Here is a 26,041-nt window from a genome sequence, read left to right as displayed (position 1 = left end):
CCCAAATCACATCATACGCTCAGTGAAATAGCATTAACAACTCGAGAACAGCTGATTACAGAACTTCAGTATTTAAAACTTGCCTTCATAGCAACAAAGATGAAATATTACTAAAGTGTGACTTAATCCTGTATATAAAGAGAAGGTGTAGGCTTTGTAGCTATTCTAAGTTACTGTAATAAATTTTGGTGTGAGGAGGGTTCCAGTCAGCTTACATCAGGCACCCAACATAGTGTGCCCGAGGACACTTCTTTTGCAGTTGAGGCCACTGGACAAAGAATTGATCAGCTATCCTCAATTTGTAAAGTAGCAATCCACTTAATGAGAGCTTCTTAACTCTTGCTACACTCTCAACATAAAAGATTGATGACCATCTGATTCCTAGCACCTGTAATACCCAAGATGAAACAAGCACTTATTGGAATTCTAGATGTAGTGGAGAAACCATGACTAAGAATCAAAAAAGAAAAAGAAATCCTCGGTTCTTTTGCAACAGGTCCGTCCAAGGTCATGTAAAAAGTAGAGGAAAGAACTGCGTGATAGAATAGTTCTGAAGTGTGTATACCTTGAATAAGAAAGCAATCACACACAGAGGAATACAGGTCCCAGGACCATTGCAAAGGATCTGAAAAACTTCAAATTAATAACCTGATTCAAATGTTTTTATAAAAAAACCCTTAGAAGAAAAGTCTGAAAGTATTCAGTTAAATATCATACCACTTGTGGTCTGATCCGGATCATTAGCCACAGACCGTGAACAATAGCAACAATGGTAGTCCAAACAGAAGTCACATAAGACTGACCAACTTCACGACTTCGGTAAATTTGCATGAACTGTGATGATGCTTCCTTAACAGCAGGCTATGTCACAGCCATATCCAGCAAAAAAAAAGAAAAACAGAATCAATCATTCGGTTGAAGAATTATCGAGTTTCATACTGATCAATGCAGTATCAAGCACGCAAGAAACCAATGGCATCTTTCAAATTCCACAAGACAGTCATAAGCTAGACACAGAAAAATCTAAAAGAGGAAGGACAAAAAATCAACAAAACCTTAACAGCTAGAGAATCTTCAAAACTACGAGCTTTCTGGAGGCTCATGCTATCAGTAGCTGCAGCAATGTAAAATCTTGGTGTAAATCTATCCATACGCAAAACAGAGAGGAGACTCAACATCTCTGCCGTGTGCCCCCCTACACAACAACAACATTTCAGCTAATCATAATATCCACATCACATAGAATCAATTGAAACAAGACACTCTATATATTAACTCTTCATACCAGAACCAAGAACAACAAGAGTAGTAAAAGACTGTGAAGCTCCTTTTGGAAAGGGTTTGCCACACTTGTATACAACGTACAGTACACGAACCATCAGAAGAACGATCCCCAATACAATCAATAAACCAATGCTCAAATTTGAGACCATCTTCGAGGTAAAGCAGTTGCAACCTTCCTCCATGATCCTGATAACACTCTTCTCTTTCCCAAAGCTACATCAGTGAATCGAAAAGAAAGAATAAAAATTAAAACTTTACGCTAGATCAGATTGAAAAAAAACGTCAAATCGAGATATAACTCAAAATCAAACCACAAACCCTAAAAATAATCGTTAAAATCGTCAAAAAAAAAAGAAACTCACCGGCGACGGAGAATACCGGCGCGGTGGCGAGATCGAGAAAGATTGGTTAACGTGTCTTTTACTTTTACCACCGTTCGATTTGGATATTGCTTAGAATACACGTGGCGTGAGCACGTGACTTATAATCTTGTGGTGGACCAGCGAACATATGATTATTCCCCCAAATTTTTTAATTTCTTGCAAAAAGATACTTAGAAGAACTCATGAAGAAGAAGAAGAAGATATAATATGTGTACAGAGTAGTGTAAATAAAACAAAAAAAAAAAAGAGATTTTTCAGCAAAACCTCCATTGAAGCAACAACTTTTGTATCTTTCCTCGTTTAGTTTTGGGATTTTTTTTAAAATCTGATTAGAGATGACGACGAAGCTATCGAGCTTCTGTTTCTTGACCAATGGATTAGCATCAGCAGGAAGAGTCTCCTGCGAGAGAGAACATCGAGCTTCTCGTAGATTTTTCTATCTGCCTTCGTCTCGTCGATTGGTTTCTACTTCTTGTAAGATGCGTCAACAACGTGGTTTCGAGTGAGTGTTGTCTTCTTTCTTTTTTTTTTTCGATTTCTGTGTAGGGTTTTGAGAATTTATGTATGAATTTGATTGATTTTTGTATGCAACCAATAATTTCACTTGGCATTTTTGGAATTTAACGATTCTGCTCTTAGGTATCTTGCGTTGATCTTACCTTTAAACTTATATCCAAAGTTTTGATTTTGAATATTTTTAACACTCAGCTTAGCCTGTTTTGGTGAATGCTCATAGTCATAGATGTGTGAATTTGGTTATGATAATCTTGATTTAGGGTTCATATGTTTGGGGCATTGTGAGTTTAGAGAGGATAAAAATGTCGACTTTAGTTAGAAACTAGATAAAAATGTTGCATTTTGAGTTTTTGATGACTTTAGTTTGTTATATGGATGATATGTAGCTCGTCTAGCCTCTTTGATTCCTATCAATTCTCCCATTTCTTCTGATTTCCATTGAAAATTTTTTCAGCCCGAGTAAAAGACAAGAAATCAAGAAAGGCTCTCCTGAACCTATCATATCGATAAATTCAAGTCTTCAGAGCAACAGCGATGAAAGATCAGAACCTGAAAATTGTTCTGCTGACAGTGTGCCGAGTCTCGAGTCAGATGTAGAAAAGGGCAATAGTATTCATGGTACCGTAGATGTTAATCATGCTGATGAGAGTACTGAAAAGAGAGATGATATACAAATGGTTGAAGTAACACGGCGCAGAAGTAGACCTGCGAAGAAGAAGGAGGAGATTGTTAATGCCACTACTGATGATGGGCAGAACTTGAACAATTTGTCTGTGCCTGAGGTTGCAAAAGCTTTGGTATAGATTTCGTTTTAGTGTTTATGGTAGTATCATAACTCTCCACTTCTGATAAAAAGGCCTTCATTGGATAAATTTTTTGTAATCTTTTTCAGTCCATTAACAAAAATGGAGGCGAGCAGATTTCAGATGGACAGTTTGGGGAACTAATGACAATGATAAGAAATGCAGAAAAAAGTAATTTTTCCCAATCTGATTGGTTATGTGTATTTCCTGATTTGTGAAAGCCTTATTAATTACGGATGTCTTATTGTGGCAGATATTCTTCGGCTTGATCAAGCCCAGGCCAGTGCTCTTGACGACCTTAAGAAGATTCTAAGTGAAAAGGAATCATTGCAGGGAGAAATCAATGTCTTGGAAATGAAATTGGCTGAGACTGATGACAGGATTAAAACTGCTGCTCAAGAGAAAATACATGTGGAGCTTCTGGAAGAACAATTAGAGAAGCTTCGTCATGAAATGATCTCCCCTCCAGAAAGTGATGGTTATGTTCTAGCTCTTAGCAAGGAGCTCGAAACATTGAAGATGGAGAATCTCTCGTTGAGAAACGATATAGAAATGCTTAAGTCAGAACTTGAAAGTGTTAAAAATACCGGTGAACGTGTGGTTGTGTTGGAAGAGGAGTGCTCAGGTTTGGAATCTTCTGTGAAGGATTTGGAGTCTAAGTTATCGGCTTCTCAAGAAGATGTCTCGAACCTTTCTACTCTTAAAACCGAATGCACTGATCTATGGGCGAAGGTGGAGAATCTACAGCTGTTGTTAGATAGAGCTACAAAACAAGCAGAGCAAGCAGTTATGGTGTTACAGCAGAATCAAGATCTCAGAAATAAGGTTGATAAAATCGAGGAATCACTTAAAGAGGCCAATATTTATAAAGAATCTTCTGAAAAAATTCAGCAGTACAATGAGCTAATGCAACATAAGGTGACATTACTCGAGGAGCGGCTTGAAAAGTCTGATGCAGAGATATTCTCGTATGTTACGTTATATCAAGAATCGATAAAAGAATTCCAGGAAACACTTGAAAGTTTGAAGGAAGAAAGCAAGAAAAAATCAAAAGATGAACCTGTTGATGATATGCCTTGGGATTACTGGAGTCGGTTACTTTTAACTGTTGATGGATGGCTGCTTGAAAAGAAAATAGTAAGCAACGATGCTGACTCACTAAGAGAAATGGTATGGAAGAAAGATAGAAGAATTCATGATACTTATATCGACGTCAAAGATAAGAATGAACGTGATGCCATCTCTGCATTTCTCAAGCTTGTGTCATCCCCAGCAAGGTTATCATCATCTTTTGGAAACGCTTGTTTTTCTGGGGTTTCAAAGCTTTTTGAAAAATAACTTATTTTCTTCTTCTTATGTTGATTCTAGTTCAGGATTGTATGTCGTTCACATTGCAGCTGAGATGGCACCTGTAGCTAAGGTGTGTTTAGCTAAACCCCCAAAATATCCCTTGCTTACATGTTAATTTTCCGGAATAGAAGCAGATTGCATGGTAATTTTTCAACTTTATCCCCATTCCTAATTTCCTTATGTAATTTCTGTAGGTGGGAGGTTTGGGAGATGTTGTGGCAGGTCTTGGTAAGGCATTGCAAAGACGAGGTCATCTGGTGGAGATTATTCTCCCCAAATATGACTGTATGAAGTATGATCGTGTGCGTGACTTAAGGGTAATGTTGCTGTCCAATATGATGAATCAATAAAGTATGAGAGGACTTTAGCTTTAAACTTTTAGTTGTTCTTGATGATGGTTGATTTATCACTGCAGGCTTTGGATACTGTTGTGGAGTCATATTTTGATGGGAAGCTATATAAAAACAAAATCTGGATTGGCACTGTTGAAGGTGAAGTGACTCTTGTTTTTTGCTTGTGTTTGTGCCTTTTGGTTTTCAAAGTGCTTTAAATTTTCTCTTTGGTTATAGGTTTGCCTGTACATTTCATTGAACCTCAACATCCGAGCAAATTCTTCTGGAGAGGACAGTTTTACGGAGAGCAAGATGATTTCAGACGCTTCTCATATTTTAGCCGAGCTGCATTAGAGTTGCTTCTTCAGTCCGGCAAAAAACCCGACATCATACATTGCCATGACTGGCAAACAGCTTTTGTTGTACGGTTTGATCTTTATATTGAAGCAGTCGCATAATTGACTTTGTTTAGGATACATTTTGAAGCTATTTCGTTGTTATTTTTTATTACAGGCGCCGCTTTATTGGGATCTGTATGCTCCAAAGGGATTAGATTCTGCAAGAATATGCTTTACATGTCACAATTTTGAGTATCAAGGTACCGCGTCTGCTTCAGAATTGGGATCTTGTGGGCTTGATGTTAACCAGTTAAATAGACCAGACAGAATGCAGGATCATTCCTCTGGAGATAGAGTCAATCCTGTGAAGGTAAATAATGATTACAAAGCCAATATAAACCGAGAGAAATATTAGACATTTTACCCTTATTCATGTCTCTTTCTCCTTTTGCTCACAGGGTGCTATAATTTTCTCAAATATTGTAACAACCGTGTCCCCTACTTATGCACAAGAAGTTCGAACATCCGAGGTAGAGAATTTGCTTTGGTATTTTGTTTCAATGTTTATTAACTAACATGTATTTACAGGGAGGAAAAGGACTCCATTCAACGCTTAATCTTCACTCCAAGAAATTCATCGGAATCCTTAATGGCATTGACACGGATTCATGGAATCCTGCCACCGACCCTTTCCTCAAGGCTCAGTTCAATGTTAAAGATCTACAAGGGAAAGAAGAAAACAAATACGCCCTTAGAAAGCAACTTGGACTTTCTTCAGCCGAGTCAAAACGGCCGCTGGTAATTTCATGTTTCCGCGAATGCTGAGAGAGTCTTGAGCATACAGATTCAGTTAATTTATAATACATTCATTTTGGTGTAGGTTGGTTGCATAACAAGATTAGTACCACAGAAAGGAGTTCATCTAATCAGACATGCCATATACAGAACATTAGAGTTAGGTGGACAGTTTGTACTTCTTGGTTCTAGCCCGGTTCCACATATTCAGGTAACCGATCTGGTCCTTCAGATACTGACTAGCTTCTCCCTCTTCATTTCGTCTATCTAATTTCAAATTTCTTGATTTTGGTTTTTTCTAGAGGGAATTTGAAGGTATTGAACAACAGTTTAAGAGCCATGATCATGTCCGGTTGTTACTGAAGTACGATGAAGCTCTGTCTCATACGATTTATGCAGCATCTGATATGTTCATCATCCCTTCAATATTTGAGCCTTGTGGACTTACTCAGGTATAAATACAAAACATGATCTGAAACCAAACCATTGATGTGACTAAATATCGGCTACTCATTGTCGGATTCTTTCTCTCTTACACAGATGATCGCAATGAGATATGGCTCCATTCCAATTGTGCGAAAAACCGGAGGCTTAAACGACAGGTAAAACCAAAACTTAAGACCTGGTCAGGAACATTACTTACCTTCAGATGACATTGGTTTCAAAATACATTTCTTCTTATTCTCAATCTTTTTGCAGTGTCTTTGACATCGATGATGACACAATACCAGCCCAATTTCAAAACGGATTTACATTTCAAACCGCGGACGAACAGGTAACTTAACGATTCTCCCTTCTTTTCAAATCTTCACCTGTCGTTGCTCTTCATAGCTGAAAACAGTGGTGCAGTTTATATGTACTGAAAAAGAAAATGTTAAAACAGAGTTTCAATCATGCATTGGAGCGAGCATTCAATCACTACAAGAATGATGAAGATAAATGGATAAGACTAATAGAGAAAGTGATGAGTATAGATTTCAGTTGGGGATCATCGGCTACACAGTACGAAGAACTCTACACGAGATCAGTGGCCAGAGCAAGATCTGCTACTAACCGCATGTGAGTTTCAAATGGCTCACAGAGATTCTTTCTTGTGACAGTACACATTCATATTTAGTTATATATATCTTTACTTGTTCATAATAGAAATAACATTTGGGAGTTACAAACTTACAGTCTTTCAATATGATAATCTACGTTCATCAGTTTCGCACGCTAAACACTTCTCAATATAGTTATGAACAATACTAATATTATTACTTTATACATATTATGTCAAGTTATATACTTTATGGATTTGAACTCATATATTGTACAAGGGAAAACTAGAAAAATCAATCTTAGTAGAAGACCACGTTTGTTTCATATTTTATCAATACGTGAGTTCTTGATTAATCTTAGCATTTATTTGAAGTTTTTAAGTTTTACACACCCCAAGTTCATACCATGCCTATATGTCTTGAAGAAAAGCTTAAGAATATCTTAAAGAGTAATGGGTCTCTCTAATTGGTTTGGTGTCGAGAAACAAGTCTCTTGACTCTCGTCAACACTTTCCCAAGCCGTTACCACATGTAAATCCAGTAGAGGCTTAGGTGGAACCTGTAGAGCTTCTAGGCTTCCTTCCAACATTTCAACGACTTTTCTCATTGGTGGACGATCTGATGGATTGGTCTGGATACACCACAATCCCACCAATGCCATTTTCTTCACTATCTTCTCTTCTTCTTCGACTATATGATCTCCGAAATATTTCATGGTTTCTTTCCTCTCGAGATCTTCATAGATTCAATCTGGGAAGTACATTGAACTGTTTTTGAAAGATAAATAAGTTAGTAGGATGAATGAATTAATGTAAAATTATTGGATAGGAGTTACATTTGAGTTAAATGTAGAGTTAAATGGAGTTACATGCCTTTAAAAGTGAGTTAATTATACATAAATATTTTAATTTGTTATAACTTAAAATAAAAGGAATACCAAGTGGCCTAATCAAAATTCACATGATTTGGTTGTTTGTTGATATAAACTCAACACTTACACATAATATTTCAAAATGAAAATATTACTTTTGAAGTGACAAACTAAATTAGTTTTCTTATAAAATTATATGAACTTCAATCTCAAGAATTTTTAAAATCCCAAGGATAACTTATATCTTTTTGGTTTTCTTTGTTTTTGTTTTTCACTCATCAATTTAATTTATAGTGCTAGATTTCATACTAATGGTTTCATCTTTAGAGAATTTGGTTAAATGGTATTTTTAAAATTATATATTTTTTTATATTTCACTTCCAGTTAAATATGATTTCTTTTTAGGATCATTTTTCATTTTGATTAAAACACAAAGACCAATTTTTTTAATTATGTTCTTTTTGTTTTCAAAAACCTCAGATCATAAATAAAATAAATATTATATTGATCTTTCCATATTTATCTATTGGATCACAAAACAAAATAGACTTTATAAATAGAGTTGATACACTTTACAAAATAAAATAGACTTTATAAATGGATAATTATATTCATCTTTAAATATTATATTGATCTTTATAAATTATTAAAAATAATACATGAATATTTGAGATAACCGGAGACATAATAGATAATTAGATATGGATCATTTCAACTTCATGATCTTATTGGGTGGTGAATATTGTAAGAAAGTATGAAAATAATGACTTATAAGATGTTAATATAAAATAGACAATGGAGATAAACCTTTTAAAACATTAAAAAAAAAACAATATAAGATATACATATCATACAAACTCTAAAACTAAGCTTTTACAATGATATTTGATTTGATTTTTTTAAACCCATACGACAACAATAACAAAAAAAACACAAAATAAAACAAAAGAAAAGAAAAGAGATTTGAGATATAGTGGAAGAAAATGAGATAATGAAAGAGTGTGAGACTAAGAGAATAAGATAATGAGTATTTATAGGAAGAGAAGTGATGAAAAATTACATGTAGGAAAATGAGAGTTACAATTCTAATTTATTGTTTTGTTTTAATACAATTGATTAATACAACTTAGTGGAGAAATAAAGTTAATGCATAATTTATAGGGGGAATTTATATGATTTCAGTTTTATATTATGTGAGTTAAATGTGAAGATTAATTGTTTTTTAATTTGTGTTTTAATATTAATATTTTTTTGTTTCTGATTTATTATTTTGTTCTAATACAATTAATTAATACAACTTAGTGGAGAAATAAAGTTAATGCATAATTATAGAGGAAGTTTATATGATTTCAGTTTTATAATATGTGAGTTAAATGTGAAGATTAATTGTTTTTAATTTGTGTTGAATTATAAATATTTTTTTTTCTTAAATTGCATTGCCAAGTGGACCAATAAAGAGAGAGTGAAACCTTACATTTATTTATATGATTATACAAAACTCAAAAAAATATTGACTAAAAATTGAAAATTACATTGTTTAGAGTTATGAAAATTGTTTCTTACAAAAAAAAAAAGAGTATTATACTTAATTTTTTATTAATATATGTGAAAATATTGAAAATCAATTCCATACTAATTTGATAACTAAAAGACCTAAGAGAAAACAAAGTTGTTAGTCGAAAACTGGATGTTAGAGAAGCGTGTGATGTTTTGACGAAGAAGCGAAGTAAAAAATGAACTGAGACTCGTAATTGAGGGAATTCACCTGTTAGTAGTGTTGTTGAGAATCAATGAAGAAGCGCAAAACGTGACGACGTAATCAGTTGAGTTTGGACAAGTGAAAGTACTGACATACTCGTCGTAAGCATAGACATAAGCACGTGGACACGCACTCTCGAAGTTGTTCGTGTACGTTGTCGGTTTGCAATTTTCTTTGGACTTATAATCATTGGTGCAACAAATCTCCGGCTCACCGGATTCTTGACACGCGCTACTACAAGCTACTAGCTTATCTCCCGAGAACGTCTTAAGATCCTCTGGACAAGTCTTGTTCAGGTCATCAACCACACAACCGGCGGGGATACATGTGCTAGTATTTTGCGACGGGATCACCACGATTGGAAGATTATAACCGTATTCGACACTTATGGTGTAGCTGTCGGAACCGCCTTTGTTATCGAATCTGAAGTAGGCGTAAGTCACCGGAGACCAACCGTAATCATCAAGAGAACATTCGATTTTTCCTGAGTCGCAGTCTCCAGTGACGCAAGAGAAATTTCCTGCGGCGGTGGAGCAAAGCGTCCTACCGGAAATAATACCGTATCACGACGAAGGCGCGTTGATGTCACGGGCCTCCCCTGTTTTGAGGGTGAAGCCGGTGGTGGTGATTTGCGAGTTCCATGAGTAGATTACTGGCCACACAGTCTGATCACATTTGTTCTCTATGGTTATGATAGTCCTTGACAACACTCCTACGAAATATGTAAGAAATTAAAGAAGACTTAACAAATCAATAATAAAAATGATGAACCATCAATTAGGAAAAGAAGTCATACGGGAGATGAACAAATGTGAAGCAAGGAAGAAAATAAATGGATTCCTCTCCCCCATCTGACCAAACACACTCTAATGACCTATATTGTGTTAATGTTTTTTCTCTTACTTTTTCCCTGATTTGTATAGAGTTTAGGGTTACTAGAACCTAAACTACGTTCGTTAGTGTTAATTATATAATTCTGCGTTGTGTTTGTCGGTTCGGGAGATTTATAATAATAGTTTAAAGGTTGACGATTTCAAACGTTAACAGTTTGGTTTTTGTAGCTGTTGTTGTCGGGTTGACTCTATTTTTTTCTTTCTTCCTTCACTAATCACTACCTTCAGTTATATTCAATCAACTTATTGTAATGTTAAATGGTAGACTCGGTCCATTTTGTAGTGTAGATATTAAATGATGTTGCTTTCACGAATCATGTCTCTTCTATTTTCTTTTTTCTTTGTATTTAACCATGGTTCAGATTAGTTAACTATGTAGTTTTTAGTATATCTGATAAGATCGTCTTTATATTAATTGTAGAGTAGGGCCTAAGAGATGATGCAATCCAGGTTGATGATGATATTTAACCACCTAACTAAAAGCTTTGTCTGCTACATTTTATGATATGAAGACTAGATAAAAATGTAACATACTTTACTAATTTTACTTAGTATTGAAGGTTTGGATATTTTCTTAATTTAACTAAAAACGAATCAGCTGAATTGGCTCGGTGTATTTAAAAACGATGATATGAATTTGAGAGTCATTATATAAAATTAGTATACAAATTAACCGTAAAGAAGTACAGTAGGTTAAGTAAGGTCTTTATTGATTAACCTAATAGGATAGGATGGTTTCATATTCAAAATTACGATTGTTGTGACGATTAGCAACTTACACTGCAATTTTAATAATCTTACTATTGTACATTTTTCCTATCTAAATACATTCTAGGACATGCAAACTATTTGGTTAATCTACTAAACTAGCAATCATTTTCTAGATCTTTTCTTGGAATAAATATATTTGATGAACATCATCTATCTTGAAGTACAAGTGCCGGCTCGATTGCTTGAAGTAATACTTGCGCACGAACGAGTGATGAAGCAATAGTAAGTATTTATTATAAAACAAAAAAAAATGAGTTCATCAAGAATCCAACAAGAAGATCCCAACATTTTACAACGTTCTTGTTGCCTTTGGTTTACGAGGATTATGAAATACCTTGTTTCTCTTTCACAAAATCTTAAACCGCCTCTTTGGAAAATCCTGAAGTATATTGGCCAGTCGACGAAGATTTCCTCTCTAACAAGCTTAGTGTCGAAGACTGCTGACTATCTTCAGCATTTTCCCAATCCGTTACCACGTGTAAACTCAACGGAGCCTTAGGTGGAACCTGTAGAGCATCTAGACTTCCCTCTAACATTTGAACAACTTTTCTCATTGGTGGACGATCAGATGGAGTATTCTATATACACCACAAACCCACTAATGTCATTTTCTTAACTATCTTCTCATCTTCTTCGTCGATTATATGATCTTCTAAAAGTCTCATGGTTTCTTTCCTCTCAAGATCATCATAGACCCAATCTGGAAAGTACACTGAACTTTTATTGGACGTAGAAGTTTCAACTCCTTCTCTTTTTGTTGCCCCGATCATCTCAAGAACCACCATTCCATAACTATACACATCCGACTTATGTGAAACTCCTCCATAGTTTTTGGAAAACATTTCAGGAGCAATATACCCTACGGTCCCTCTTGCATCTAACATGGATATGATACTTTCTTTCCGTTTGCCGAGCTTCGCAAGTCCGAAATCCGAAATCTTTGGACAAAATTCTTCGTCTATGAGTATATTCTGAGGCTTTATATCAAAATGCACAATCTTGGATACACAACTATTGTGCAAGTACTCTAACCCGCGAGCAACACCTACCGCAATGTTGTATAAAGCTTTCCAGTCTTTCTTCGTTGACATATTCTCGGAAATAAACTTGTCAAGCGATCCATTCGGCATGAACTCATAAATGATAGCTCTGTTGTTCCCTTCATAGCAAAATCCAAAGAGAGAAACAATATTAACATGAGATGCTCTACTCATGCTAACTAGTTCATTGATGAACTCTTCTCCATTACCCTGTGACGACTCTTTCAAGATCTTCAGTGCAATATCTCGGCCGCTCTTATCGGGTAATTTTCCTTTATAGACAATTCCAAATCCTCCTTTCCCTAGAACATGAGCAAACGAGTTTGTCATCTTCTTGACTTGCTCAAAACTATATCTCTTCAACATCACAACCGCGTCGATGTTCTCGTCACTTAATTCATTCTTTCTTTTCGCATTCTTTGCTCTCACAACTATCGCAATCACAACAATAATGATCGACACAGCTAAAGCTGCTGCGACTCCTGGAAGATAAAACAAGCAAAACTTAGGTGTTATATGTACATGATAGGGCAACAGAGATATGATTGCATTGAATTAGGTGGTACCAAGTATGGTGTTTAACATCATCCCTTGAGAATCATCTGCCAATGTATCAAACAAAAATTTTGATTAGCATTAATTAGACAAAACCAAAATAAACATCTCATACATTATTATAGGAGGAATATAATAAAACAAAAAATAAACTTACGTTTTGGTTCTGCTGGTAATGGAGCCATCGAGCTTCTGGTAACATAATTACATGGATTAGCTTATTAAATTCCATCCAAAACAACCAAAAATATAAAGTACTATTTTATAAATGTAGATCATAAATTTTAGATTTATTATTCTATTAAATCCTGGTATCTTGTTTTGGAACCAATATCCTAGAATTTGTTTCGCCTCAAAAAACATATAATTTTGTTTTGGCTCCAAAACTATAGTTCGTGGTTTGGGGCAATCACATAATCTTGTTTAGAGTTTAGACACCAAAACCGCATAATTGTATACTGGTGTCAAAATCACAGTATCATGTTTCAATGCCAAAACCGAGGGATCCAATTTGCAGCAAAACCGTGAAATCCCACTTTGACGCCAAAACTGTATAATCTTGTTTGGCATCAAATCGCCAGATACCATGTGATATCGAAACAGGGGAATTTCTCAGAGTCATATAATTGAATTTGGGCACTAGTATTGCATAATCAAAAGTAGACGCCAAAACATGAGTTTTGAGCAACTTATTTTATAACTCAGTAACTAGAGCTAAGTGAAGCTAGTAATCAAGATTTATTTTGATTTTCTAAGAATATTGAATTTGAGCCTAGTGGTGTTGTATTTGCTTTGTAATTTTGAGTTACAAGCTTTATATGTAAATTTTTTTATCTCAACGTTGAACCAAAAGACAACTACCATTTAGTTTTTTTTTGTAAAAGACACTAATACAACTGTAAAAATGGCATTGGTGTCATTGCTTTTTCAAAAGTAGCATTTAGTATTCTATAAAGATACATATGTGTGTGTCATTGGACTATCTAGTTTCTATTATATATTCTAAAAATTTATGTCAAACGTTAATTTGAACAATGAATGATAAACTATAGTCTTGTTTACATATTTACACTAATCAGTTAATTTTAAAAGTATTTAAAATTCTATTAGAAAGAAAAATAATTTTTCTACGAGTGGTATAAAATTTCTGTTGAATTTGAAAAATTTCTATAATCATAATAACAATACCAAGGAGATCAGATATCGAGCGCAATATCCAGATTTTTACGAATATCTATATCAAATTCGTTGTAGAGTAAAAACTAATCTGGAAAATGTAGAGTGAATCACAAATACCACAAAAATATCAGGATAATCCAGTTTACTTCGTCCATCCTTATTATTTATTTTGGTGGTTTTCCAAAATTGTCTTTACGTAAACTACAAAAGTTATTTTGATTCTTTTGGTCTTCCAACTAACGCACTCGCTAATTGCCATACACACCAGCGTTTCGATAAGATATTTTATCACACCAGCGTTTCGATAAGATATTTTATCGCTAGTCCTAGTTGACTTTATTTTATAACCGATAGACAGAAAAAAAAAAAAAAAAAAAAGAATAATCATATATAGTAAAAATTGAAATTGTAATAGTTTTATTTGCGAAAATATATCTATAGATTGCTCTCATCTGTATTCTCAATTCTCAAGTGGGTAGAGTGGCCACGCAAATCTTAATTAAAGTCTTAAACATACTGGTTGATTTATACGATAACACGTCAGTTTACATAATATAATGGTTTTTTTTTCCTTAAAACAAAGGAGGAAAATGGACTACATTATTTACGTAAATATCATCATCCTTAATTTTCCTACAAATGACTATCTACCTAACCCTATCTACATATTATAATATGTAATCATATGTAGTGTGATGTTTGACTTAATCAACCTACGCAATAGAGAATTAATTAAAACTGATCGGAGTCTAGCAGGGCTTGTGAATTTACCTGGTGGTGTTGGGAATGGAGGAGGGACAAAACGTGATCACGTAGTCAGTTGAATTTGTGCATGTGAAGGTGCTGTTATTGTCGTTGAAGGCGTAGCTATAGGCGAATGGGCAAGCGCGGTCGAAGTTTTGCACGTACTGTGTAGGCTTGCAAGTTTGTTTTGAGTTGAAGTAACGAGTGCAACAGTTCTCCTGGGAGTTGTCTTCTCGGCATGCGCTATTGCATGCGACTATATCTCGCCCGACAAATTTCTTAAGATCATTTGGACATGTCTTGCTCAAGTCAACCATACAACCTGAGCTGATACATGTCGGGATTGATGGAACAACCTTTAGTGGAAGGTTGTAACCGTACTCTAGGCTGATGGTATAGCTGTTGATTCCACCGTCATCGATCCGAAATAAGAGATAAGTGACCGGAGACCAACTATATGAGCCGGGACACTCGATCCCGCCGGATTCGCAGTCTCCCGTGGCGCACGTGAAATTTCCTGTTGAGTCGTTGGAGCAGAGCGTCCTAGCCGAGACAAGACCGTACCATGAAGACGGCGCTTGTATGGCACGCGCCTCTCCGCTCTTGAGAGTGAAGCCACTGGTGGAGACTTGTGACCGCCATGAAAAGATGACTGGCCAAATTGTTTTATTGCATTTGTTCTCTATGGTAAGGATACTAGTGGAAAACACTCCTGCGAACAAGCTTAAGAGATTAGATTTTTTTTTTTTTTTTTTAAAACAACAAATCAAATAATCATCGTAAAAAGGTCGTACCAGACACGAACAAGTGTAGAGCAAGGAGGAGAATCAATGGCAACCTCTCCGTCATTGGCCTTAAAGAAAAATAGAAAACGTTCCAATTCTCTTGCTGATGTTGTTTTTGGGTTAGTGGAGTTAATTGGTGTCTTAGTTATAAAAAGTTCACAAGCAATAAATTAGTCAGCAAGTAGGAATACAAATTGAAAAGATTTTTTTTTCTTTTTCTTATTTTGGTTGAAAAATTTGAAAAGAGTTAACAACTACTTACTTTGAATAAAAAATGAAATATATAATTTCCAAGTTGTCCACACTGCGTGGTCGCATTTGTTCTCTTTGGTAAAGATATCACTAACAACAACTATCATGCGTGTTTGTGTCAGATTGCGCACATATCCAGCTAGGCCTAAACATTCCAGATTTTCTTACCAAAAGCATTGATCGTACAATTCGAAATCGACTCCCTTCGCTTGATATCTCGGGTCAAACAAAGAAAAAATTACGTATAATTGGTTTGGGACAAGAAGATAGAAGATTGAAGGTCTTGGCTATTGTTTCATAACACTTCTCTCTATTGAAATTCTTTTAAAATAGGATGCTTATTATGTAAAACGTTTTTTTGTTTAACCAAAAAAACGTTTTTTTGGTGGAATTTATCCTCCGGACAGTTGAAGATTTTCTCGAGATGTAATGCTCGTATGTCAAATAGAAGCCTGGTGGGAGTGTTTCTCAGCTGAGAGACTCGACCACTTTGAACAGGCTTGAATTGGTGCATAAAGCTCTATTTTACTGGTAGTTAACCTCATTCATCGGGTGAAAAATGGTAAACTAAGCCATCAAAGTTTAATTTTTATTGCACTCCGCAGCGGTGATTTTTTTTTTCTGTTCTTATGTGTTTCTTCTCAAATTTGCAACAACTTCTGAATCAACGCTTCATCAATATATCATGCCGACAGATGATAATTAAATAAGGTCATTGGAGAAAAATGATAATTTTTTTCACAATTTCATAAAACCACTTAAAACGAAAGAGACGAGAAACCATATCCTACCAATTATAAATGATTAAAGAAACGATTATTTTGTTCACAAATCACATAAACACTTCAGACAAAGAAACAAGCTATTGAGATATGACCATTGAAACATCTTATTCTTCATATTCACAGGCTCACAGCAATGTCATCTTCGTCCTTCTAATTTATTATTATTATTATTATTATTCAAACAGCAGTTAGTTACAGTTACAATTAAACCATGATTAACGACAAAATCTCATGGCTAAAAGAAATATTTCATGGAAACAGAGAAAGAGAAAGATAGAAACAAAAATGAGAATCAAAATTTATTTTTTTTGTTTGATAAAAAGAGATAATTTAGATTACCTCAAAAAAGGTAATTTGGATTACCTCAAATCGCCAACCAGAGAGACTATGATCTTTCTAGATAGACAAGAGTCGCCCCCTAAGTTACATTCAGAACAAAGGGGATCATCTGTTGAGCCTCCTTGCGGAAGCATGCGTAAGCGTTTTTCCCAAATGCGGAGAGAATTGTCTCTCAATCAATCAGTACCAATATAGTTGTCGAACCCTGGTGGGAATACTCTCCGTACTGAGTTATTACCACTTTGGTTGGGCCCGAATTGGTGACCTTATGTCTCTCTAATTAGTACTTAAATTTTTTTTTTTGGTCAAATTAGTACTTAAATTAGCTTTCAATATTATAACTTATAATTAATATCCGGTTTAATTCGGTTATAGGTGTTACAATCGAGTTCACTTTCCTTTGGTGATCCATCTGTTTTTTCTTTCTTTGTCGTCGTGCATTAAACTCTAGTTTAGTCTCTATATAGACAGACCAAGTTCACCATTGAAACTTATTAGAAATCCGAATACTTTCAAGAACTTTTTCGATCTTTAAACATTTTCAAGAACGAGAGAAACTAAAAAAGAAGATCGTAGGTCATCATGTTTATGAGAACTCACACCAACGTACGTACGTCCGTACAGTCCTCAAGTTGGACCGTCCGTACGAATTGGAAGCTTAGCGAGTCCAGTCCATATAGAACAACCTCCAACGATCACCAATACTTCGAGATCCTTCCATAGAGCCGTTGGTGAGAGTAAGCAAGTGGGAAGCAAGTCAAACCAAGATCACATGTTAGCTTAAGGAGATGTCACTCTCATTATATGTAATTGTGCATAGCATCTTAATAGAATATTCTGTATTGTAAATGTCTATATCTAGATTGTAACTAGGATCTAAATCAAGTAAGAAAAGAGATTATCTCTTTCTCCATTACACTTCAAAACTCTCAAACTCTCTCTACTCTCTTTACTCTGTTTCACTTTGTTCTACACTCTGTTTCGGTCTCTGTTCGATACTACACTCCCTCACAAATCTCTTCATACTCTACAAGTCACCTTGATTCTACTTAAAAACTTACATGGTATCAGAGCAAAACACTCCTCTCTTTTGATTCTTACACCCACCAAACTCTTCCGCACCAGAATTCTTATTTCTTTCGTTGAGTTCTTAAAATTTCTTTCTCTTTACCCGTTGGACAATTCACTTAACCAACGGTCAGTTGATCATGGAGAGCACCAAAACCTTGATTGTTCCAGTCACTCTCAAAGGCGAGAACTACTTATTGTGGGCAAGAACCACAAAAAAAGCTATCCTTGAGGCCTACTCATATTGCGAAACCGCAAAGGATCTATGGGACACACTTCAAAATGTGTTCGGAAATGTCACAAATGTCAACCACATCTATGAGATCAAACGCGCCATCAACAACCTCAATCAAGAGGATATGGAGTTTACCAAACACTTTGGCAAGTTCGGATCTCTTTGGGCGGAACTAGAAATGCTTCTACCTGCGACTGTTAATCCGGCGGTCCTAAACGAAAGGCGTGAACAAGACAAATTTTTTGGCCTACTCTTGACACTAAACCCCTCTTACAACGACCTCATCAAGCACATTTTGAGGTCAGACAAACTTCCAAGCCTTGATGATGTTTGTAACCAGATTCAAAAAGAACATGGCTCTATAGGGCTCTTTGGAAGCAAAGGAGAGCTTGTGACAGCCAACAAGGTGGAGATTTCTACTGCAAACAAAGGATACTTCAAGCATGAAGACAAGAATCCACCATTTTGTGAACATTGCAAGAAGACTGGTCACTTCAAGAGCCGATGCTGGATTCTTCATCCCCATCTTCGTATCAATCGTGGGGGACCAATTCGTGGAGGACCAAGAGCTCACCAAGCAAACATGGTGGGAGAAACAACAACTCCCATATCAAATGGCCACACTCCGGAGGGTAATGGAGCTGCTTTAATGGCGTCTTCGGAGCTGGTGAGGAAGTCGGACCTAGACGCTCTCATCAAAGCCCTCAAAGAGGCGTCCGATAACTCTTACCTTACTTTAAATTCTTTCAAACCTCTTATCGTTGATTCTGGTGCATCTCATCACATGATTAGTGATTCTAAGTTGATTAGTGAAATTAAAACAGCAAATGGAAATGCGATCATAGCCAATGGAGAAAAAGTTCCAGTAAAAGGAATTGGAAACCTAAAATTATTTGACAAAACCTCTAAAGCGTTCTACATGCCTAGTTTCACTTCAAATTTGCTATCAGTCAAGAGAGATACTACTGATCTAAATTGTTATGCAATATTTGGTCCTAACAATGTACATTTTCAGGATATTGACACAAGTAGAGTGCTTGGCCAAGGAGTCTCAAAAGATGACCTCTATGTGCTTGAGGACTCAAACATATCCACTACTTCATCATCTTGTTTGAGCTCCATTATTCTTAAAGCTAATAGTGCTATTTGGCATGCTAGACTAGGATATCCCCATTTTTGAGCTTTAGAACTTATGTTACCAAGTATGTCTTTCAAAATGATGAATGTGAGGCTTGTATTCTTGGTAAACATTGTAAATCAGTGTTTCCTAAGTCTATGACAATTTATGATCATTGTTTTGATTTGGTTCATTCGGATGTATGGACATCTCCTTGCTTATATAGAGAAAATCAAAAATATTTTGTTACTTTTATTGATGAAAAGTCTAAGTATACTTGGTTAACATTGCTCCCATCTAAGGATAGGGTTCTTGAAGCATTTATTAACTTTCAAAACTATGTGACTAACCATTATAATGCCAAGATTAAAATTTTGAGAATAGATAATGGTGGGGAGTACACAAGTCACACTTTCAAACAACATCTGGCTAACCATGGCTGATAACAGGATTTTCACCCAGGGTATCAACTCCCTATGCAGTTGTAGTACAAAGGGTTATCAATCCAAATGGTTGTTATGCTAGCAGATAAGATACAATCAGAACTATGCAAGTCAAGCCAAGCAATAGTTGGGTTTAATCTAACAATCCTAAAATAAACAAAATAAAGCAAATAAACAAGAACCACACGACCTCAGCACTCGATGCAAGCATTCGAGTACAGGATCGGGTGGGGTGATCGAGTAAACAAGATAGGCAAGAACAGCTCAAAGGTATAATCAAAGCAGGTGATCGTGTACCTGTTCGGGTAAGGGATCGAGTTATGAATAAAATGTAAACAATCTAAATACGAAAGCTCCTAAGGATGGAGTAATCGACTCCTAAGTGTTCCTGACCAATATGGATGTCCTACATGCCTCAAGCAAATATTCCGTAGACAATGAATCTCTAAAATCTTGTTAAATCACTCTTGTGATAGAAACAATCAACCTTGATCCCTCCCCTACCCAACTCTCGTTGGAGAAACATGACCAAGCAGGCAATACAAACCGATTCATTATTGTCAATAAACCCCTTACTCATCTAATCTCTTAGGCTAAGTGAGTAAATCTCTAGCATTGATTGATTCAAGCATTTCATCTACATATCTAATCTCAACCTCTCGGTCTGTTGATAGGATTAAGATCACCAATCTAGAAGGGAATTTATAAAACACAAATATCAAAGCTAAGACATCCTAACCGATCAAGAACACAAAATCATCTATCCCATCCCTAGAAACTTTGTTTCACTATTCAGATCTCATTGCAGAAAAAACAAGAGCATAGATAAAAGAAAATTGCATTATATTAAAAATATAGTAAAGTGGAAGAGTATAGAATCGAAAATATAAAAATAAATGAAATTAAATCCTAACAAAGTGTAGAAAGAGTTTTGAGTCGCTCCGTTTCTCTCCCAGAAGCTCTCGCTCTCTGTTTTGAGGGTCTGCGGCGTGCTAGGGCGAAAGGAAGAAGAGGGGGGGGGGGGTTTATATATGGCAACCCATTAACCCTAGCTTCCCAGTCCTGCCCAAGGGTCTGCTCGATGGGGTGCACGAGGATGAGCTCAGGTTACTCTTCGGGTAGGCTCTCGGATTGTTCTGTCTGTTCTTAGATCCTCCTTGATCAGGTTGGTGTTCGGACTGTTCTTCCTGCTCCATAGCTCCTTCGGATACATGCTCGGATTCGACCTTGTTCCTCTCCATTTTTGGCTCTTAAGCACTTGTTTTCATCTAAAATATGCAAATGCAAGAATGCAACACCCTAAATGGCCTAAATGTGGATTCCTAAAGTAAATGACCTAAAAATGCCAAGGTTAGGGTAAAAACAATGCAAAATATGGACAAAAAGAGATGCTTAAAACGTGTAAATTAGAGAGTTATGAGACCCCCAAACTTAAATCTTGCTAGTCCTCTAGCAAGGAAGTAGGAGGGTGTCGTTCTAAAATGGGACTCATAACCTTTGAAGCTAAGCGAATGATTCAAGTTATAATCCTTAAAGATAGTTTAATGGTGCTAAGATCAATCAACATACTTACAAATATTTTTCTATGCTTATCACCATACATCGATTTAGTTCAACCTCCAACTAACAGCAAGGACTTGGAATTCCAAAGAACATCTCTTTTACATTCATTAAAGTGTTTGGCGAATTCTTGCAAATGGAAGGTGAATCAAGCTCAATCGGTTTCAAGGGTAAGACTTTTTTGGTAAGGTGACTTCAAACAAATTCTTTGGGTGGTTTTCTCTCAAAAGAAGGAATGCTAGACAGTTGTGAAAACTATCTAAGATTGAGAACAATTTGGGCATACAAAGCTTAACTCTTGATAATCTACCCTTTTCTCATTCATCTTTTTTTTTTTTTTTTTTTTTTTTTTTTTTTTTTTTTTTTTTTTTTATCAAACCCTCTAGAACAAAACTACCCACGACCTTGATTTTAACTCCCCTTTTGTTTTGTAATCCCTAAAGTCTAAACTTTAATCATTTAGCTCTTTTTTTTTCTTTTCTTTCTTTGCTAAATTCCTAATATGTATATATATATATATATATATATTTTTTTTTTCTTTTTTTTCTAGGAGACTATAGCAAGATCTTTTTTTTTTATTTAGAGCTAATTGAACTGAACCTTAGGGACTTTTTTTTTTTTTTTTTTCAACCCCATCCCGAATAAACATGCTAACCACCTATCTTTCAAAACCGATTCTATTAGCTAGTCCAAATGATTCTAACTTAGCTAAATCAAGAGCTAGTTCTTTGTCGTTCTCAATACTCTCAAGGTTTCATAACCTATAGCACAATAAAAATGCCTCACTCAACAATTCACAACAAGGTTTGAAAGAAAGGTTTGGGTTCAAGGGTAGGAAAAAACAAATCGGGTTAAACGAAAAGATTGGTAAAAATGGAGTGCTAACCCGAGTTTAGAGTTACCATGAGCAAGTATTCAAATTCCATAAGCAAGAGAATTTAAGTTCAGGTTAAGTCCAATAATATAGAAATGATTCAATGTCCAAGCAAGTGGAGGAAGCATTCAAAATACATAAGGTTCTAAGCAAAATTTTTTCATTTTTTCCCAAAGATTGATCTAGCAACAATGAACTGTGATTAAGGGCTATAGCTTCAATCCTAAGGTTTGACATTAAACAATGTGGTTTTAATCATTGTCCCCTAAAATGCATATGCAACAATCCTATATGAAGCAATCTAGACTCAATCCTAATATGATAATGCAACTACATGAACACACTTTTTTTTTTTTTAATTTTTCAATTTTTTTGGGTTTTTCAATGCAAATAGATGCAGACTCAAATGAATAAAACTAGCATGCAAAAATTTGAAATAAGAAAATAAGAAAATAAAACAAAATGTTTTATACATTCTAGGACCCTCCCCCAAACTTAAATTACACAGTCCCTCTGTAAATAAAAGTCTGAAAAAGGTTCCAAGAATCACACAAAATGAAATTAAACTAAATGCAATGTTATTTACAAAGGTTGGATGAATGTGGTACCTCATGGGTTGGTGAAGAAGGAGGTTGTGGCAGCCTCCATACTCGCCAACGTGTAACCAGGGTCGCCACCGGCTTCAGCAGGTGCTGCGATTCGCTCATCCGAGAGCTCGGTTATGCGCACGGACGACTTGCTTGGACCAGCATCCGAGAGGTTGATCGGGTAAGTGCTCGCGAAGGTCATCAGGTATGGCATCGGGTAGTACGACGGGTATGGTCGAAGAGGTCCAGAATGATCACCCGTATAGCCGCTTGCAGGATGCATCGAGTAGGGCATCTGATACGGCATCTGGTAAGGCGGAGGGAAAGTACCTGAGTGGTCACCCGGATGTGTGCTCGGAGGTGGCATCGGATAGGGCATCGTGTACCCCATCGGGTTATGCATCGGATAGGCATCCGAGTGGCTTCTCTGCGATCTATCTGGTCTGGTGACATCCTCCTCTGCTTGGGGCTCCTAGGAGGATGCCCTGTGAGGCTCTGGAGGTGGTAATCCTCGGATTCCTCCCAATGGTCCGCTTCTTCCCATCCATGAGGGTGCATAAGCCGAAGTGGGAGCTGAGGCACAGCTTTCCTTGTCTTGCAGCTCCTTGATCTGTCCTCCCATTACCTTCACTGAGCCAGTGAGGTCTTTTACCTTCTTGGCTAGGAACTTGTTCATCCTTTTCAACCAGCCGATCCTCTTGTGAGCTTCCTTCACCCCAACAGATTGCTTTTGGGAGCAAACATACTCCTCAAAATCATACTCATCCGAGTTGTCTCCCTGTTCTTGCCTAGCTTGCTCTCCCTCAGCTTCGGATTCCTCCTCCGGATTGTACAGCTCCTCCAAAGGTGGTGTGAAGTCTATGTTGTCCCCTAGCCGGACTTTGGTGCACATGACGTTGGGTAGGATCATTTGGCTGGCTCCGGTAGTTGTATGGACAAACTTGAAGAGCAGCATGTCGTTTGGCTTTTCATAAGCCAGGAACCTCGCCAATGTGAGGTAGTCGATGTATAGCCATCTTGGCTCATGAACCACTCCCTTTAGGGGCACATCGCAAGCTACCAAAATTGGTGTGACCAATCCTCAATGGATATCTCTCCAGCTCCATCCCTTCTCTCAGTTTTCATTGCCCAAGACTTCAGGTAGAGGAACTGATCGAGCAGCACAAAGACCATGCTAGTATCCGCAACATCTCCTACTAGTGGTGTACCATCCCTAACATTGTCTAATACTCCACACAAGGCAATGTCTAGTAGCTGGAGCTCATGTCATTCACATTCCCAGTCTCCTTTCTAGCAAAAAGAGTGCATGCTAGGGACTTGTGAAAATACCTCAAAACAGGGTTCCTTATTTGAGCAGACTTAGAGCTTGTAAACTTGTAAGGAAGCTTTTCGCCTATTGTCAGCCATAGGGACTTCATCTCCTCCTTGCTCACTTTCATGTTCTCTCTAGTCCCAGCCTTGAAACCGTACAACTACTCCATCTCCTTGAATGTAAGCGGTACTCCTTGTTGCGCACGGAGAAGGTGATGAACCCGATCCCCCCATCGGGTAGTAGGGTCGGGTGGTCCTCAAAGAAGTGTAACCGCAGCGTGGATAGAAAGTGTATAGTCTCCTCCTCATAAGCCTCGAGGTTGGCTCGCATCATCTTGCCCAGGTGGCACATGTCGAACAGGAACTCGACGTCTCTAGCGATGCCCAATTGCTTCATCGTTTCTCGGTGGGGAAAGCGGGTACCAACGAAGCTCATCTTGCGGAGGACCTTGAAGAGCTTCGCCGGAGTTTCCACCTCCTTCTGCTTCAGCCTCCGCGAAGCCTGGCGTGTGCGTTCTCTCTGCTCCTCCTCTCGGTCACGGCTCTCCTCCTCTGAATCTCGATCTTCTTCTTCCGCTGCTCTCTCAGCTACCTTCTCAGCCCTTTCAGAGGCTGGTCTCTTACCTCTTGCAACCGCAGCTCTACTCCTTAACCGCGAGGTTCGGATCTCCTCTGGTTCTCCTCTGGTTCTCCTCCACCAGCATCAGAATCGACCTCCATAGGGTCAGTAACAGTTCTCTCGGACGTAGACAGGTCCCTACATCGAGGAGATCGACGGACTGCGAGAGCTACAAGATCGGGACAGAGAACACGGGTCTCTACACGATCGGTTACTCGAGCATCCTCTCGGGTGGCGGATCGGGTTGAGCATCGGATTGGGGATGCGAAACGTCCAGCCAACGGTTGAGAATGTGGAACGTCTCCCTTTCCTTGCGAATCGCGAGTTTCGGCGGTCTCACCTCCGGTTCTAGCAGCGGCGGAGGTTGATCTGCTCCCCTTCTTTTGGTAGGTCTTCATCTTTGGTGCCATTGGTAGAATCCATAAAGAGAAAGAAAAGCTAAACTCGAGATCAATAGGGTTAGTTCCCAAAAATCTCAGAACACTCGAGTTTTAGAGAGAGAAAAAGTAAGATGAAAGAAGTTTAAAATTTTTTAGGACTTATCGGTTTTGTTTTGGGGAAGAGAGAGTCCTCTTTAAATAGAAGTGGCTGCCTCTAGGGTTTTCAACTTAGGCTTCGCCGAGAGTGGGCTTGGGGATGTGGAATTCAGACTCCACTCGCCACTCGATGGGGAACACGACCAGGCGCGTCGGGTACGCATTTGGGTAGAGCCTCGGGTTCCCCAAAATTTATCTTTTTTTTTTTTTTTCTGTTTTTTTTTTTTTTTTTTTAAATGTAAATATGCAAAAATAGAAAATAAGATCAAATAAATAAGTAAGAATTAAAACAAAATAAATGATACATTTGGGACTTCCTCCCAAGTGAGCTTGTTTTAAGTCACTAAGCTTGACTCTTCATGCTCTTTAAACATGGGATTTAGGAGGGAAAGGTTCTGGAATCCTTTCCACTTTAGCAGGCTGATTCAATGGATTCTCCAAGTCTTGTCCGGGTTCCACCGCAAATATAGTGTTGACTTCTTCAAGATGCTTGACTTTTCTCTGCTTTGTCTTAGTGGAAAAAACTTGACCATCAATGGTTGACATTTTAATCCCTTTCTTGACATCAAATTCCATCTTGAAATGCTCTCCATGCTCAATTCTGATCTTGCCTTGTTTCACCTCAATCACTGCACCTACTATTGCCAAGAATGGTCTCCCTAGGATCAGTAGATCATATGGTTCCTTATCCATGTCAAGCATCATAAAATCAGTAGGGACTTCTACTCTTCCTATCGTGAGAGGCAAATTTTCCAGGATCCCAATCGGATGTCTGATTGTTCTATCAGCTAGAACCAAATACAGACAACTCGGTTTAAAACTGCTGAAACCCATCTTATTAGCAACTGATAGCGGCATGATGCTGACTGAAGCTCCC

The 26,041-nt window shown here is 37.1% G+C and overlaps 4 protein-coding genes across 10 annotated transcripts; 1 reads left to right on the top strand and 3 right to left on the bottom strand.

The window, feature by feature from the left end:
• Positions 1-6: 6 nt before the first annotated feature.
• On the bottom strand, positions 7-1,869 carry LOC109124633 (uncharacterized). 2 transcript variants are annotated; one of them, XM_010441583.3, is made up of 6 exons: positions 1,647-1,869; positions 1,286-1,497; positions 1,056-1,195; positions 718-861; positions 566-625; positions 7-388 (listed from the first exon to the last, which is right to left on the bottom strand). In XM_010441583.3, the coding sequence occupies exons 2-6, from the start codon at positions 1,464-1,466 to the stop codon at positions 212-214; spliced, it is 702 nt and encodes a 233-aa protein (XP_010439885.1). In that variant the 5' UTR covers positions 1,467-1,497; positions 1,647-1,869; the 3' UTR covers positions 7-211. The 2 variants fall into 2 exon arrangements, with proteins under 2 accessions (XP_010439885.1, XP_087327979.1); XM_087471853.1 differs by having other exon boundaries at positions 566-633; positions 1,647-1,839.
• LOC104723254 (putative starch synthase 4, chloroplastic/amyloplastic) lies at positions 1,795-7,021 on the top strand. Of its 6 annotated transcripts, none has more exons than XM_087471845.1 (16): positions 1,795-2,169; positions 2,638-2,980; positions 3,076-3,157; positions 3,240-4,263; positions 4,355-4,406; positions 4,531-4,653; positions 4,752-4,827; positions 4,906-5,090; positions 5,182-5,376; positions 5,465-5,536; positions 5,595-5,804; positions 5,887-6,012; positions 6,104-6,253; positions 6,342-6,403; positions 6,501-6,576; positions 6,685-7,021. In XM_087471845.1, the coding sequence occupies exons 1-16, from the start codon at positions 2,003-2,005 to the stop codon at positions 6,862-6,864; spliced, it is 3,123 nt and encodes a 1,040-aa protein (XP_087327971.1). In that variant the 5' UTR covers positions 1,795-2,002; the 3' UTR covers positions 6,865-7,021. The 6 variants fall into 6 exon arrangements, 4 of the variants coding, with proteins under 4 accessions (XP_087327971.1, XP_087327972.1, XP_087327974.1 ...); XM_087471846.1 differs by having other exon boundaries at positions 1,844-2,169; positions 2,638-2,965; XM_087471848.1 differs by having other exon boundaries at positions 1,850-2,169; positions 4,360-4,406.
• A 505-nt stretch (positions 7,022-7,526) lies between these two features.
• Positions 7,527-10,432, bottom strand: LOC104723253 (PR5-like receptor kinase). The gene is given in 3 exon segments (XM_087471851.1): positions 7,527-7,608; positions 9,478-10,183; positions 10,268-10,432. Coding segments are annotated over 3 exon segments (783 nt in total). The 5' UTR covers positions 10,323-10,432; the 3' UTR covers positions 7,527-7,586.
• A 912-nt stretch (positions 10,433-11,344) lies between these two features.
• LOC104723252 (PR5-like receptor kinase) lies at positions 11,345-15,602 on the bottom strand. The gene is made up of 5 exons (XM_087471850.1): positions 15,448-15,602; positions 14,681-15,365; positions 12,888-12,922; positions 12,742-12,777; positions 11,345-12,657 (listed from the first exon to the last, which is right to left on the bottom strand). Exons 1-5 carry the CDS (start codon positions 15,500-15,502, stop codon positions 11,714-11,716), a joined length of 1,755 nt encoding a protein of 584 aa, XP_087327976.1. The 5' UTR covers positions 15,503-15,602; the 3' UTR covers positions 11,345-11,713.
• Between the last annotated feature and the right edge of the window lie 10,439 nt (positions 15,603-26,041).

The sequence above is a fragment of the Camelina sativa genome, chromosome 11 (assembly GCF_030686135.1).
Source record: "Camelina sativa cultivar CO46 ecotype springtype chromosome 11, ASM3068613v1".
Lineage (NCBI taxonomy): Eukaryota > Viridiplantae > Streptophyta > Magnoliopsida > Brassicales > Brassicaceae > Camelina > Camelina sativa.
Note: the sequence above shows the minus strand (reverse complement) of the source record. Positions and strands in the feature narration are given on the sequence as shown.